The sequence below is a fragment of the Salmo trutta genome, chromosome 38 (genome assembly GCF_901001165.1).
Source record: "Salmo trutta chromosome 38, fSalTru1.1, whole genome shotgun sequence".
Lineage (NCBI taxonomy): Eukaryota > Metazoa > Chordata > Actinopteri > Salmoniformes > Salmonidae > Salmo > Salmo trutta.
This window is the reverse complement of record NC_042994.1, coordinates 6,071,886-6,086,837: the sequence shown is the minus strand read 5'-3', so window position 1 is coordinate 6,086,837 and position 14,952 is coordinate 6,071,886. Positions and strand designations below refer to the sequence as shown.

General features: G+C 42.9%; 1 protein-coding gene across 1 annotated transcript; it reads right to left on the bottom strand.

Moving 5' to 3' along the window:
* Positions 1–1,214: 1,214 nt before the first annotated feature.
* LOC115178815 (hornerin-like) lies at positions 1,215–12,668 on the bottom strand. Its single transcript, XM_029740152.1, has 2 exons — positions 12,331–12,668; positions 1,215–4,859 (listed from the first exon to the last, which is right to left on the bottom strand). The coding sequence occupies exon 2, from the start codon at positions 4,565–4,567 to the stop codon at positions 2,912–2,914; it is 1,656 nt and encodes a 551-aa protein (XP_029596012.1). The 5' UTR covers positions 4,568–4,859; positions 12,331–12,668; the 3' UTR covers positions 1,215–2,911.
* Between the last annotated feature and the right edge of the window lie 2,284 nt (positions 12,669–14,952).

The following is a 14,952-nucleotide window of genomic DNA, read 5'->3' as shown; positions in this document are numbered from 1 at the left end:
TAAATAAACACGGAAAAGAAACACTAGGTGTGACCCTGATTTAACCCACTGCAGTAAAAGGTTCATCTATTTAGAGATGAGCTTTATACTATTGCCAAATTAGTTTATGTGGATATTTCCATAACAGGAAGCCTGGGCCTATAGTGTACTATATTATAACTGTGTTAGGCATATTTGTTTATCAAGAGACAGATGATGCACTGTAGCAACACTATTATATAAACTGAACCCAAAAGTTTTCTGCAAAATGTTGAGGAGCGAAAGCCTCTCACCCATTATGTGATTACTGACTAGAGTGTGAGAGTGTGTAGTAGCTTAGTGTGTGTTTATGTGTTGTACTCAGGACTCTGCCGCCCGGCGGCTTGTGTGTGTGTCCGTTGGTGGAGTTTAGAGTTTATGACATGAGTAAGTAGGTCACCACGGTTACGTCATGGATGTTAGATTCCGGTGCCCTAACTGGCATGGCCGTTGGGACAGTGTGCTTGTGTGTGTGTGTGTGTGTGTGTGTGTGTGTGTGTGTGTGTGTGTGTGTGTGTGTGTGTGTTTGTGTATTTCTGGCCGTTGGGACACAGTGTGTGTGTGTGTGTGTGTGTGTGTGTGTGTGTGTGTGTGTGTGTGTGTGTGTGTGTGTGTGTGTGTATTTCTGGCCGTTGGGACACAGTGTGCTTGTGTGTCACACTGATGCTCCTCACATTACTATTAATCCTCTTTGCCAGGAACGATGGGAGGGAGAAAGGAGAGGAAAGAAGGAGAGATGGGGAACACTAGAATACTGAAGCTATTTGTGTTTGTATCTGTGTAGATTTTGACGGCCTCGTTTTAAAAGTTTCGTTCGGTACAGTACTGGAGGAATGGACAGAGGAGAAGAGGGGAGGAACACTAAAATACTGAAGATATTTATGTTGCAGATTTGTAGCTGTGTTTATAGGAGTACAGGACAGAGTCGAAATGATCAGTGTGTTCTGTGCTAAGATGTGTCCTGTAATAAATCATATTTTGGGGTGTTTTCTACATGTATATGTTTTATATGTCATATAATATGTCTACTTTTAAACTGCATAAGTCATCTGCCAACTTGATTGAAATATATTTTTTCCCCTCAATTTCAGTGGTGTTCCATTTCTGACCATTTTATCACGTGTTTGTGTGAATGATGTTTCACCATTAGACCAGAAAGAGCGCAACAAAAGTATAAAAATCACATGAAACAATACTTTTCATTTGTCTTTTTCAACATCCTTTTATTTGTCAATGTTTTCAATCTTTCAACAATCAGAATGAGTTGTTGTCATTATAACCATTGCATTACCCATTTCTGGACAATCAATTTCCTTAACCATCCGGCAAACCACAAACGTTGAACAATATCACAGAGTACAAATGTCAAGGGATAGGGACATGGGTAAAATACATACATTACAGTATCACAATCAGGAAGATACAAGGGGACGGAAAAACACAATAACCCCCCAAAAGAACTGAATAAAATAGAAAATAATAATAAAATAATAATAATAACAGTATCCAAGAGAGATCGAGAACTTTACATTTATACAGAACGGCCAGTAGGCAGGCACGTGGATGTGAGACGTTTAACTAGTACAGCCTGTATGATCCACAGCTGATAAAGCAACTCAATGTAAAGGCCAAGATTGGGGATTGGTTCTTTTGACCTATGAAAAGTAGAGGCACCTCTGAGTGAGAAGAGAGTAGTAGTTTCCCCATTGCTTCTCAAGTGCAATTACTACTTGATCCTATGATCAGTAAGTCTAATGAATTGAGAAGTTGTTGAGCTCTGGATTGCAATGTGCTTTTGTATTCATGGTTTTACCTTTCAAAAAGTGTAGTGTGTAGTCTTGTGATATGTTCATAACTGGCCTTAACAGGGGCTTTCTGTATGTGTGTAAGAGGTCAGTAAAAGGTGTAGGTTGCTCCAGGCATTTGCTAGTGACATGGAATCTAAAAGAAAGAGTTTCTTAAAGCGGTGGTTCATACAGACATTTCAGAAAACAACTTGAGGCATTTCATTGACATTGAGAACGGACTGTACAAACACTTTCTCACAAGGACAAACTGATAACTTTTCTTTTTCCACTTCCATTTCTCCTTGTTATTTTTTGTTGTTTTTCATTTTTTCTTTGTAAAATATATTTAAATATATGTACATTTTATATATCACAGTTATGTACAATCCAAGTGCTTGAAAAATGATTGGGTGTCCTATTCTGCATAAAGCAGGGATAGGTGTTTAGGGAGTAACGGAAACTGGTACAGCTGTTTTGTTGGTGAGGAGGAAGAATGGAACTCATTGTCAGGGGCGTTGGACGTGTTTCTTTGGTCATGGGATTGTTCCCAGAATGCCTTACCACCCACAAAGCAATTGGCCATTTGAGAGTTCAAACCAGAGCCTGAAAACAGCCTTCCATTTTAACGTTCATTCTAACCTTCCAATGTGATGTGATGTTTGTCTTTTCCCGAAGGAAACAAAATGTGAGTTCCATTTATTCCATTCCCCTCATTCTTTTCACTCCACCACATTTGCTGAACCAATAAGTGATCTATTATTATCATTGTTCATGGATTGGATAAATGGATGGATTGAGGGAAGGGTCCATATAAAAACATGGTGACACAGTGAACCAAGTCTTTTGAATCTGTCTGTGGTGATTGTGAACATCACTTTGACTGTCCTTGTTATTATTATCATCATCGAAGAGGCGTGTCTGTTGGCATAGTGGTAGGTGAAAAGGAGCGAGACACCTGATGATGAAGCAAAACTGAGGTTGGTTGTTGGTCGCAGTATCTCAAAGAGTCTTTGGTGCTCCCTTATTCACACCTCTTATTCTTCCTCCCTGCACTGGATCCCTTTTTGCATTCCTTCCACACATCCTCTTTCTCTTGCTTCCCTCTGCTAGCAGAACTCTGACTCGTTCTCTGCCTCTTTGTTTTCCCCATTGCTATGGCCGCCATGTTGGTGGTTGCTAGGCAGGGCCAGGTAGGGATGCTGGGGATGAGAGGGGGAGGGGGATGTGGAGGAGGTGGGGCTTCTGTTTGGCGCCTCCCCCTGATTGGACAGCGCTCTGTATTTCAGGCGGAGCTTGTGGGGCAGGTAGGTGGCCTGATCGTCTCCACTCTGACTCTGTGGCACCGACGTCTGTGATGTCGCCCTCTGGTTGTAGCTTCCGACCTCGGAAGAGGAAGATGACGGTGACTCGTCATCGCTAGTGGAACCACCTTCTTTGTCTGAGCTTCTTTGATCACCATCACTGGACGAAGTGTCTTTCCCAGAGTGGGACTCTGTGTAGTAGCCCTCTCCGGCCCTGGGGCCACCCTCGTAAGTGAGCACTGGGGGCTCCTCCTCATCCAGGGTACTGAGATAGGCGTTGTTGATGTGGTGCTGGTTGGAGGAGTGGCTTGACTTGTTGCCTTCTTCTCTACTGTGGTGGAGGAGCTCTGGGGCGAATCCTTCCTTGTGGCCGCCATCTTGGGTCTGATAAGAGCTGTACTGGCTTCTCTGTGTCTCCTGATGTCTTTGCTGCTCCTCACGGGCTCGGTACCTTTGGACCTCCTCTGTGATGGTCTCTGTGTTCTCGGACTGTCTGCTTTGTTGGACCTGGGACTGTTGTTGTTCCATGTCCTCTGCTTTCCTCTGGTTCTGTCTCTCCATATAGGAGGAGCTGGGGGAGCGGTACATCTGGATCACACTCCTCTGGGCTGGGGCCGCTACCTGCTGGGGTGCTGGGCTGGCAGACTCCTGGCGGTAGTCATTCTGGTGGTTGTGGTGGAAGTCCATGGCACAGTCGGCCTCTTGGGACCTGTGTTGGTGGCCACCGTTGAAGGAGATCCCAGTGGGGAGACCAGCATCCATGTCAGTGTCGTTGGACTCCATCTTGATCTCATAGCCCATGGGCTCAGGGCTGGAGGAGTCGTCAGACATGCAGCCGTCGGAGAGGGATCCTCTTGGGGAGTATTTTGGGAGTGGGGTGTGGCGTTCCCCTCTTGTGGACTGTTCTGCTTCGGACGAGTCGGAGTTCAGCAGAGTGTTACCACAGGCACTGGAGTACCCGCTACTGGAGAAGTAGGGGTTACTAGCACTGGACTGTCCATTTCCGCTGTTGGAGAGCTGCTGGCTCTTCTCCATGTAGGAAGCAGTGCTGATGAGGCCGAAGCGAAGCTTCAGCTGCAGGAGTTCCGTCTTCAGGCGGCTGTTCTCATCATTCAGCGCCATCACACGGTTCTCCAGCACCATGTCGTTCATCCTCCTCTTCTCTCTGGAACGCTTGGCCGCCTCGTTGTTCTTGCGCCGCTTCTCCCAGTAGGAAGCGTCCTTCTTTTCATCGGAGATGAACTCCCGCTTGCGACGGCTGGACATGCTGTTCTTTGAGCCGCCTTTGGTCTGGCGGCGCGGGACGTCATCGTCACCGGGTCTGGGAGACAGTGGCGGGAGGCTCTCGCTGTAGTTAGAGTATGTGTCTATGTCCAGGTCGTTGTTGTTGTTGGGAGATGCAAAGTGAAGATTCAGGCTTTCCATTGTTGAGTCCTTTTGACCAGATTGGTGATCTGGCATTAAGGCCAAATGGGGGTAAGGGAGAGGACGAAAGTTCGTTGGAAAGAGAACTTATTTGTATTAACTTTCTCTTTAAGTCGCAGGATCTGCGAAAAACTCGGGGTGAGGTATCTGTGCTTCTCTAAGGCTGAACCTCATTGGTTAAATTACGTGACAAAGTTTTGTGAAATTTGAGTTTCAAAGTAGGTTCTTCTGTAATCGTTGAAGTCTCTAGGATGCAGAAGTGAAGTAGGTCAGTTGGTCTACTGGAAGACTTTTTCTTGTAGGCTGGTATCGCTCATGAGGAAACGCACTATAGAAAGAGAGAATAAGAGAGAGAACATTCATTAGTTACCATAAATACTATGCCTTCCCACTGTGACATACATTAGGCATTCAATGTATTTCAATGTTACTGTACAATGGTAATGATCGAGACAGAACATACAGTCCTAGAAACTCATGATGTGATTAGTTCAGGGTATTCTTGAGTTCACATGACTTCATAACTGCGAATTTGACACTTGATCCAAACTGCAATGGAACTGCCATCATTCATACACTTACATGTCACCATTTGCTTGTGTCCAGAAAGTATACGAGCTACTATGACATAATCATAACATTATGTAAGAAATGTTTCATCTTGGAGTTGAATCTGAACATTCCTTTTGATCACCTTTCCCTCATACTCAAAAGGACTTTTGTTAGACGTAACCCTTATTGGAGTTCTGTGGAGGAGAAGGCTGGTGGGCCAGCCTGGGTGTATACAGAGAGGGAGGGTGAGTGAGTATGGCAGCGGCACGACCACTCCACTCACAGGAATATAGGTCAACTCTGCTCAGAGGCTGCTAGGTGGCAGGTAGCCTAGTGGTTAGAGCGTTGGGCCAGTAACAGAAAGGTTGATGGATCGATTCCCCGAGCTGACAAGGTAAAAATCTGTTGTTCTGCCCCTGAACAAGGCAGATAACCCACTGTTCCCCGGTAGGCTGTCATTGTAAATAACAATTTGTTCTTAACTGACTTGCCTAGTTAAATAAAGGTAAAAAAAATAGGCGGGTGGTGCAGATAAGGGAGGTTCTGAGCCTCAGCGTCTAAAGCTCTCTCTGTACAGTGTTGTGTAACAGCGCTGCATCAGACAGTCACATAAGAGGGCCAGTCTGACCTCGTGCCAGGGCTGCAGTTACTGAGCGACGGGCATTCAGGGAGGGAGGAAGGGAAGGAGGGCAAACCCTCTATGTATCGACCTCTAATAATGTCCCTCTATAACCTTTATCAGTTGCCAGGTGGGATATTTGTAAATGTAGCTATAAGGTCACATGGGTCTCTTATGGCACAATTGTCTACAATAATCTATCAAAGAGGTCAACTCAAAGAGATACACCTCTGCAAATCACTAACGTGTAACTTATTGCTCAGTCTGTCTATGTGTCATAACAGTGGGCTGATGTCCTGAAGCTGACACATGAATCACAACAACTGGTTGTGATTTCCCAACGGCCTCACCAGAGGAGAGAGCCACGGTCTCTGTTCCTTTAGAAAATGCCAGCTAGAGAGCCTGCCAGGTATTACACACCCACGGTTAGTTAGTATGTACGAGTGCATTCTGTGCCCCTACCGACGGGAAACATTGCTCAACATCCCCTTTTCTCACAAGTCACCAACATCGGTCGGTGGCGTTGCTGCATACGCAGTTCAGTTGACTCATCTAGATGTTACATAACGTAAATGCGCTAATTCTAGATCTGTTGCGCTGATGATTCAGAGACATTAATTATGCATCACTCAACCCTATCTAGATTGTCTATTTCTCCACCAGAAAAACAGATCTGTGAGGATTCAACGTAATTATCTAGGTCATTACTGTGTTACAGTTACTAGTTCATTCTTTTTTCTGAAGCAACTCACTGAGCCAACAAGACTGCACCAGTCAAAACATTGACAGAGTCCGTTGCCGTTTGTGATTCTGATAACAGATCAAACAGAACGCTGAGGTAATCATGATGGCCTGTTCTGATTGGTTGCTGTCTTTTTGATTCAACTTTTAGTCAAACAGGAAAACCCGTAGATCAGTAACAGAAGTTTTTGGGTCAGATAGTGTTTTCTTATCTCTTTTTCTATAGATTCAAAATGGTTTCTAATGTTAGGTATTTAATCTGTTAATTCCTGGTCTTTGCTACCACTATCAGGCTACCACCACTATATCTAACAATAGCTCAAGTAAGACTAAATAAGGTCTGGTTTTATTTTTGGGATCTAATCTAAAGCTGTCTCTACTCCGTCTGTCACTGACACACTAACTGAACTCAGTACAAGTAGAGTACTTTCTAGCCACTTCATTTGGCTCTAGAGCTTGTCTGGGTTACACAACCTGACCTAGTCTCAACCTCATCATAACAACCTAGACCAAGTCTCAACCTCGTCATAACAACCTGACCTGGTATAAACCACATCATAACAACCTGACCTAGTCTCAACCTCGTCATAACAACCTGACCAAGTCTCAACCTCGTCATAACAACCTGACCTAGTATAAACCTCATCATAACAACCTGACCTGGTATCAACCACATCATAACAACCTGACCTAGTCTCAACCTCGTCATAACAACCTGACCAAGTCTCAACCTCGTCATAACAACCTGACCTAGTATAAACCTCATCATAACAACCTGACCTGGTATCAACCTCGTCACAACAACCTGACCTAGTCTCAACCTCGTCACAACAACCTGACCTAGTCTCAACCTCGTCATAACAACCTGACCTGGTATCAACCTCGTCATAACAACCTGACCTAGTCTCAACCTCGTCATAACAACCTGACCTAGTATCAACCTCGTCATAACAACCTGACCTGGTATAAACCACATCATAACAACCTGACCTGGTATAAACCTCGTCATAACAACCTGACCTGGTATCAACCACATCATAACAACCTGACCTAGTATCAACCTCGTCATAACAACCTGACCTGGTATCAACCTCGTCATAACAACCTGACCTGGTATAAACCTCGTCATAACAACCTGACCTGGTATAAACCACATCATAACAACCTGACCTGGTATCAACCTCATCATAACAACCTGACCTAGTATAAACCTCATCATAACAACCTGACCTGGTATCAACCTCGTCATAACAACCTGACCTGGTATCAACCTCATCATAACAACCTGACCTAGTATCAACCTCATCATAACAACCTGACCTGGTATCAACCTCATCATAACAACCTGACCTAGTCTCAACCTCGTCATAACAACCTGACCTAGTCTCAACCTCGTCATAACAACCTGACCTGGTATCAACCTCATCATAACAACCTGACCTAGTATCAACCTCGTCATAACAACCTGACCTGGTATCAACCTCGTCATAACAACCTGACCTGGTATCAACCTCATCATAACAACCTGACCTAGTATCAACCTCGTCATAACAACCTGACCTGGTATCAACCTCGTCATAACAACCTGACCTGGTATCAACCTCATCATAACAACCTGACCTAGTATCAACCTCATCATAACAACCTGACCTAGTATCAACCTCGTCATAACAACCTGACCTGGTATCAACCTCGTCATAACAACCTGACCTAGTATCAACCTCATCATAACAACATGACCTGGTATCAGCCACATCATAACAACCTGACCTAGTCTCAACCTCATAACAATATAGATCTAGTCTCAACCTCATAACAACTTGACCTAGCTTCAACCTCATCATAACAATCTAGGGTATGACCATTTTATTACATAATAATACTAGTTTACAGTATATCTTTCTCACAGTGGCAGCTCCCTTCCTCCTTTGCATAATAGTTTTAGTGGTTACACCTTCCAGGACACTTTTCTCTGTCGTTTTTTCACAGTGAGAGACAGCCAGATAGGAATTCCCTCCTATTTTGCTCTGCTGTCTTTCTTCCCCCCAAAGAATCACCACAGCCACCAGATGAGCCATCTCTTTCTCTGTCTCGGTTTTGGTTTTCGCCCAGACACAATACTAGAGGGTGTAGTATGTTTTAGAAACAAAGTAGCGAGGGAAAACAGAAAACTAGAATGTCAGGAACGTCACAATGTTTCCACTCGTCGATCAAAAGAAGGGAAAGAGAGAGAGAGCGCCATTCCGTGTCCCACTGACCTAAAAACGGAGCGCTGCGCATTTTCATCTGCCTCATTGATATGGTACTGGTACTCCCTGTATATAGCTTCATTCTTGTGTATTTTATTCCTTGTGTTTTTTTTATTTCTCTGCATCGTTGGGAAAGGGCTCATAAGTAAGCATTTCATGGTAAAGTTCTATCCGGCGCATGTGACAAATAAATGTGATTTGATTTGAACAGAGCTTGCTCTCTGCCTTTGACTGCGTGCCATAAAATAGGTAAATAGAGCTGGAGAGGGAGGAAAATGGAGAGGGGGAGGGATTACAGTGCGCTCTAAAAATAGAGCGATAGAGAAGGGGTATTGGGGAGGAAGGCTGGCTGGCTGGCTGGCTGGCGAGAAGGGTTTAGATGAATTCAATTGGTGGACACGACATTAAAGGAATTTTACAGACACTGCGGTACGATGTAAAAAATAAATAAAAAAAAACATGTAAAAAAAACTTGAATAGCCTACGTCAGCAGTGCAAAATCGGATTATAAAACCCCTGGTGATTTGATACGCAAAATTAATTCCTGGATACTCTATTTGACACCGGGGGGGGGGGGGGGGTCTCTATGCTACTCTATCTCCATGCAGACGATAAACAGCATGCATTTGAGACTTAAAAATATATATATTGACGTCAGAAGGCACACATATTTCATAGAGCTGTGAGCGACCGGGATGATGTGCTCGTGTTCTGAATGTCATTGTGACAAGTTTACAAAGCAGAGCTTGCTTAATGCTGAAATACTAGCCACACCTACAGGTTACACACATGGAGCTCAGGGTGAGTACATTTTACAGGTTCAATTCTCTCTGTAATATTGCAGTAAATACTGGATGCTAAAGCCAAATTATCATTCCAAAGGGATAATACAAAGAAAAAAAGCATTGAAGATTTTCAAAAGCCAGAATCTCCCTTGCTTCCCACACAATTATCAAGCTGTAGGAATGACTCACTCACAGCTAGGATTTCACCACCAGCGAGTTTAGCTGGGGGGAGATGTTAAAGACGGATGGGGAATGTTAGCTCAGCCAAAGCCGTTCTCAGGCGTTTCACCACCACCTTTGACCCCCCCAAAGGCAAGACTGAGTAATGCAAAGCATCCCTTTTCCCCTCCATCTCCAAGACATGATGAGCCACCCACATAAATGGACATGTGGTGGAGAGGCCGGTCAGGGCGCCTCCATTTTAGGTTCTGGCTTTGTCTTCTAAGAAAAGGCACCTAGAATCTAGGGAGATATTCTAGGTCAACTATGAGTTCTATTTAAGCATGTCGTCCTCTCTGTCACATGGTCTTGGGGACTAGGCTTCTTTTCCATCTGCAACTAGGGAAATGCACTTTATTTATGTTCAATGTTCTTATCAATGTCCATTTAGGATGTACTTATCATCATTTGAACAGGCCAATATGTTCCAACTGACCAATATAGAACATCTCTAATCCCTCTACAACTTCCTACCCATAAAGATCTGTAATACTGTAACGTGGACTTCTGCTCTCCATTCACTTGCAATAAAATGAGGGTGTTGTTTGCTAGGTGTAAGTCCAAGCATCCTTCAAGGTTATAGCCTAGATTAAAGTACCCTAAAAGTGACTTCACTATCGGGCAGCCAAAGTGTTCAGCTACTTCAGATTCCACAGAGGCTAAATCTAAGAGTGGCAGGAGTCAACTAAGTACTACGAACCCCCAAAACGTTTGCCTTCTAGTGTTTTTAGGCCAGCTTGTACCAGGCAGGTACAAGCTGGCCACTTAATCACACTTAATCAGAATTCGGTCAAAGAGGCTGTGTGGCAAAGTCAAAGAAAAGCCCTCCTGATTATGTTTCATGTTACAGTGAACTGAACTGAGTTGTAGACCAAAATGTAGCTCTAAGTCTTTCCACACATCCTGCTTTCCCCCAGTCTGAGTTAGACTGGTTTGACCAATATTCAAATTGGGAAAGAAGGGCTGTTCTGTAAACAGACCAACTGGCAGCAGCCTAAAAAGCTCAGTGACTGCAGCTCTGCCGACTGAGGGGTTTCCCTCTATTGCATCATGTCCTGGAGTTGGACAACTCAACACACACAAGCCCTGTTTTTGGTTATTATTTTAATTACGCAATAGAGCTAGTCCCATTAAGAGCCCATGGGAACAAGCAACTTTATACAGACTGGCGGAAAATACCAGAATTAAACCACCTGATATAATTGGTGTAATTACATCTAAATAGGATTTGAGTGTTTTGTTATAGTATAGATTTTGCAAGAAATATATAAATAGAAAATATAGTTGTACTGACTGGGAGATGACTGTAACGCAATCTGCTTAGGCTATGGGAAATCATGTACAGGCTCGTGTTAAACATGAAACATATGGCTGGTGAAAACCTCAGGGCACAAGTCTTGATTGGCAACACCTGCTTTTACTTTGCAACAGGTCAATCAAATACAAATACCTCTAGATTTAAAAAAAAGAAAGAAATACATGTGATATTCCTAATTGTTAAATATCAAGGCACATGCTTGCAGATCTTTGTCTATGAATTCATTCTGCAAACTTTCCCCCAGCCCTTATGAAAGACCATGATTCTATTCATTCTCCTCCTCTCATTCTACTGCGTAGCTTACTAGTGCATAGCTATTATGTCATATGCCATACCACCCCTCAGCCCCCCCCCCAAAAAAAAACTCTATGGACTGCTTATAGATGGAGGCAAATGCAAGACATAGCTAGTAATCACTCTTGTTCCAAGTTCCAGAGAAAAGCTACACGTGACGGGAACATCCTCGCCAGGCACATGGAATGTCTGAGGGTCTGACTTACAACACGACAAAAGGAGGTCACCGATTGGAACGAAATCAATAACTTGCCTGCACCAGTAGACCATTTATTGCACTGAAATAAATTAAAAAGTTCTATTCGTTTTCAGTATACTTTGCCTATAATTAACCTACCTGTATATTATTAGACGTATCAACGCTATATATGACAACTTCATAAATAAAATATAGGTCACACACCTGCTATTTAGATTTAGCAACATGTCAATAAACCAAATATTTAAATAAATATGAAACAAATATTTTTAAGTAAAGAAAGAAAAAACATGTTTTAAACTACAATAACTCCAGACAATGCTCTTCACAGCAAGAGGCCACCCCCCAAAACGGTTTGATATTCCAATCTATTGCACAGTGGATTTACTACCCATCCATTGAACAAATACCATGAGGGAAAAACGCCCGACCTGACATTGAGCGCATTGAGCAATGTGAATCGGCTTCTCTTTACAACAGCATCCACCACTTTACAATATAGTGCCTTGATTAAAACGGAGAATTTGCTAAGCTTGAGGAATATACAGTATGAATGAATACATGGGAAAGGGAACTGGTTTCAAATAAACCACAATGACTACAAATAAGTCAAAGTCACACACATACAGTGGCTGTCTACCGGTAGGGGCGAGTCGCCCGCATGTGAACAATACCCATACCTAAAAGCAAAATGAGAATCTGAATCCGCAACAGTGTTGCACTTTTAAACAAATATCAAATTCTAAATAATTCATGATCCAGCATTCAAACCAATCGAACATTTACGCACAGAATTAAGCACATCAATAGGACTCCAACGTACCTTTTAAGAACAAGTGACGTGTCTCCAGCAAAAAAAATGCACAATGCCGGACACAAAGCAATCGCCTTCCGCAGTTGAAGTTGGCTCGTATCCTCTATTTCGTTCAACAGAAATGGTCAAATAGCTAGATGTTTCATTTGTCTGAGAGAATTTTAAAAAAAAGCTTTCGGGAGCAGCTCTAGCTCCTCTTACTTGCTCTGAGGTCAGTCTGTCTGGTTGTAGCTTACTAGAAGCAGTGTCTCCCCCTTTTGCATTGAGTCCCGACTGTTATGTTGGGCGCTTGCTCCAGTTTCTCTCCCTCTCCCCTCTAGAATGTGTGTTAGTGGGTCAGTGGTTGCGTAACAGCTCATAGGCTGCCTCGTCACGTCTTTTTTGTTGGCGCGCGCGCTCCCTGTTTGCCCCCACGGTACTGATCCCTATTGCTTCGACCTGATGCAACACAATTTTGCAGGACCGGGCCACCGGACCAGTAGTATCTGAATTGACTAGCGCCAGACAGAATCAGAATGAGATTTCGGTCAAAGATTTGGTTAGGTTGCCCAAAGGGCGAGGTGAAGACAACTAGCCTAAAGTTTGTTTAGCCTACCTGTGCGTGTGTGTACACGTTTTAGTATATTGTAAGTACCAGAAGTCCTCACAAGAATAGTAAACCAACAACAATTCAGAGAAGTGAGGCCATTTTGCTTTCCTGCAAAAATTGTATTTTAGGTTTAGGGTTTACAGTTAGAATTAGGTTTAGGGTTGGGGTCAGGATTAAGTTTAGGATTTAGGGTTTGGGATTACTTTTAGGGTTAGCGGTTAGGGAAAATAGGATTTTTAATGGAAATCAATTGTTCGTCCCCAAAAAGTCCTCACAAGGTGTGTGTGTGTTTGTGTGCAAGATACAACATTCTATACAAGATATGCCATACCATATGTGATTGAAGTGTATCATTGCATTGTGTGTGTGTTATTATAGGTGTGTGTGCATAAAAGAGCCAGGATGGGGGCATAGAGAGAGAATTAACGCAAGGATGAGGTCATCAGCCTCATCACACAATTAATTACACAACTAAAATTACATCACAGCTACAACCTGCTATTGTTTCAAGGATGTGTCCCAAATGGCACCCTATTCCCTATATATTGCAAAACGTTTTACCCCATAGGGCTCTGGTCAAAAAAGGTGCACTACATAGGGAACAGGGTGCATTGGGATGCAACCCAAGTCATTTTTCATAGCAAAAGCACTCAGGGCTGAGAGAGAGATATATTGTATAAGAAAAACAAAGTGTTTATCCCAATTCAGCTCGCTTCAATATACATTCAAACTAAACTCATCAATCATAACGGGCATGAGTGTTCAAATTAATCACTCTAGATAAAATAATGAGATTAGTCAATAAATCCCTAACTTCGTCCTATTAGGTGATGTGTTATACATCTTAAACATGTATAATCCTCAAAATGATGCTTATAACTATATCATTAATCTGTTTTTTTTTGTATATGATTCCCCCCTTTTGAGGGTTATATATAGCATCACAAACTTCTACCTTTTTGGATATATACAATTGCAGTCGGAAGTTTACATACACTTAGGCTGGACTCATTAAAACTAATTTTTCAACCACTCCCCAAATTTCCTCTTAACAAACTATACTTTTGGCAAGTCAGTTAGGACATCTACTTTGTGCATGACACAAGTCATTTTTCCAACAATTGTTTACAGACAGATTATTTCATTCATAATTCACTGTATCACAATTCCAGTGGTTCAGAAGTTTACATACACTAAGTTGAATGTGCCTTTAAACAGCTTGGAAAATTCCAGAAAATGATGTCATGGCTTTAGAAGCTTCTGATAGGCTAATTGACATAATTTGAGTCAATTGGAGGTGTACCTGTGGATGTATTTCAAGGCCTACCTTCAAACTCAGTGCCTCTTTGCTTGACATCATGGGAAAATCAAAAGAAATCAGCCAAGACCTCAGAAAAAAAATCTATTTTGTGAAGTGCACTAGTCCCTCCTGCAGCAAAGCATCCCCACAACATGTTGCGACCACCCCCGTGCTTCACAGTTGGGATGGTGTTTTTCGGCTTGCAAGCCTCCCTCTTTTTCCTCCAAACATAACGATGGTCATTATGGCCAAGCAGTTCTATTTTTGTTTCATCTGACCAGAGGACATTTCTCCAAAAAGTACGATCTTTGTCCCCATGTGCAGTTGCAAACCGTAGTCTGACTTTTTTTTTATGGCGGTTTTGGAGCAGTGGCTTCTTCCTTGCTGAGCGGCCTTTCAGGTTATGTCGATATAGGACTCGTTTTAATGTGGATATAGATATTTTTGTACCTGTTTCCTCCAGCATATTCACAAGGTCATTGCTGTTGTTCTGGGATTGATTTGCACTTTTCGCACCAAAGTACGTTCATCTCTAGGAGACAGAACGCGTCTCCTTCCTGAGCGGTATGGCGGCTGCGTGGTCCCATGGTGTTTATATTTGCGTACAATTGTTTGTACAGATGAACGTGGTACCTTCAGGCGTTTGGAAATTGCTCCCAAGGATGAGCCAGACTTGTGGAGATCTAAAAAAAAAAATCTGAGGTCTTGGCTGATTTCTTTTGATTTTCCCATGATGTCAAGC

Excerpts from the sequence above, each read along its gene's own strand:
- LOC115178815 (XM_029740152.1), bottom strand. The coding sequence starts at position 4,567 with ATGCCAGATCACCAATCTGGTCAAAAGGACTCAACAATGGAAAGCCTG.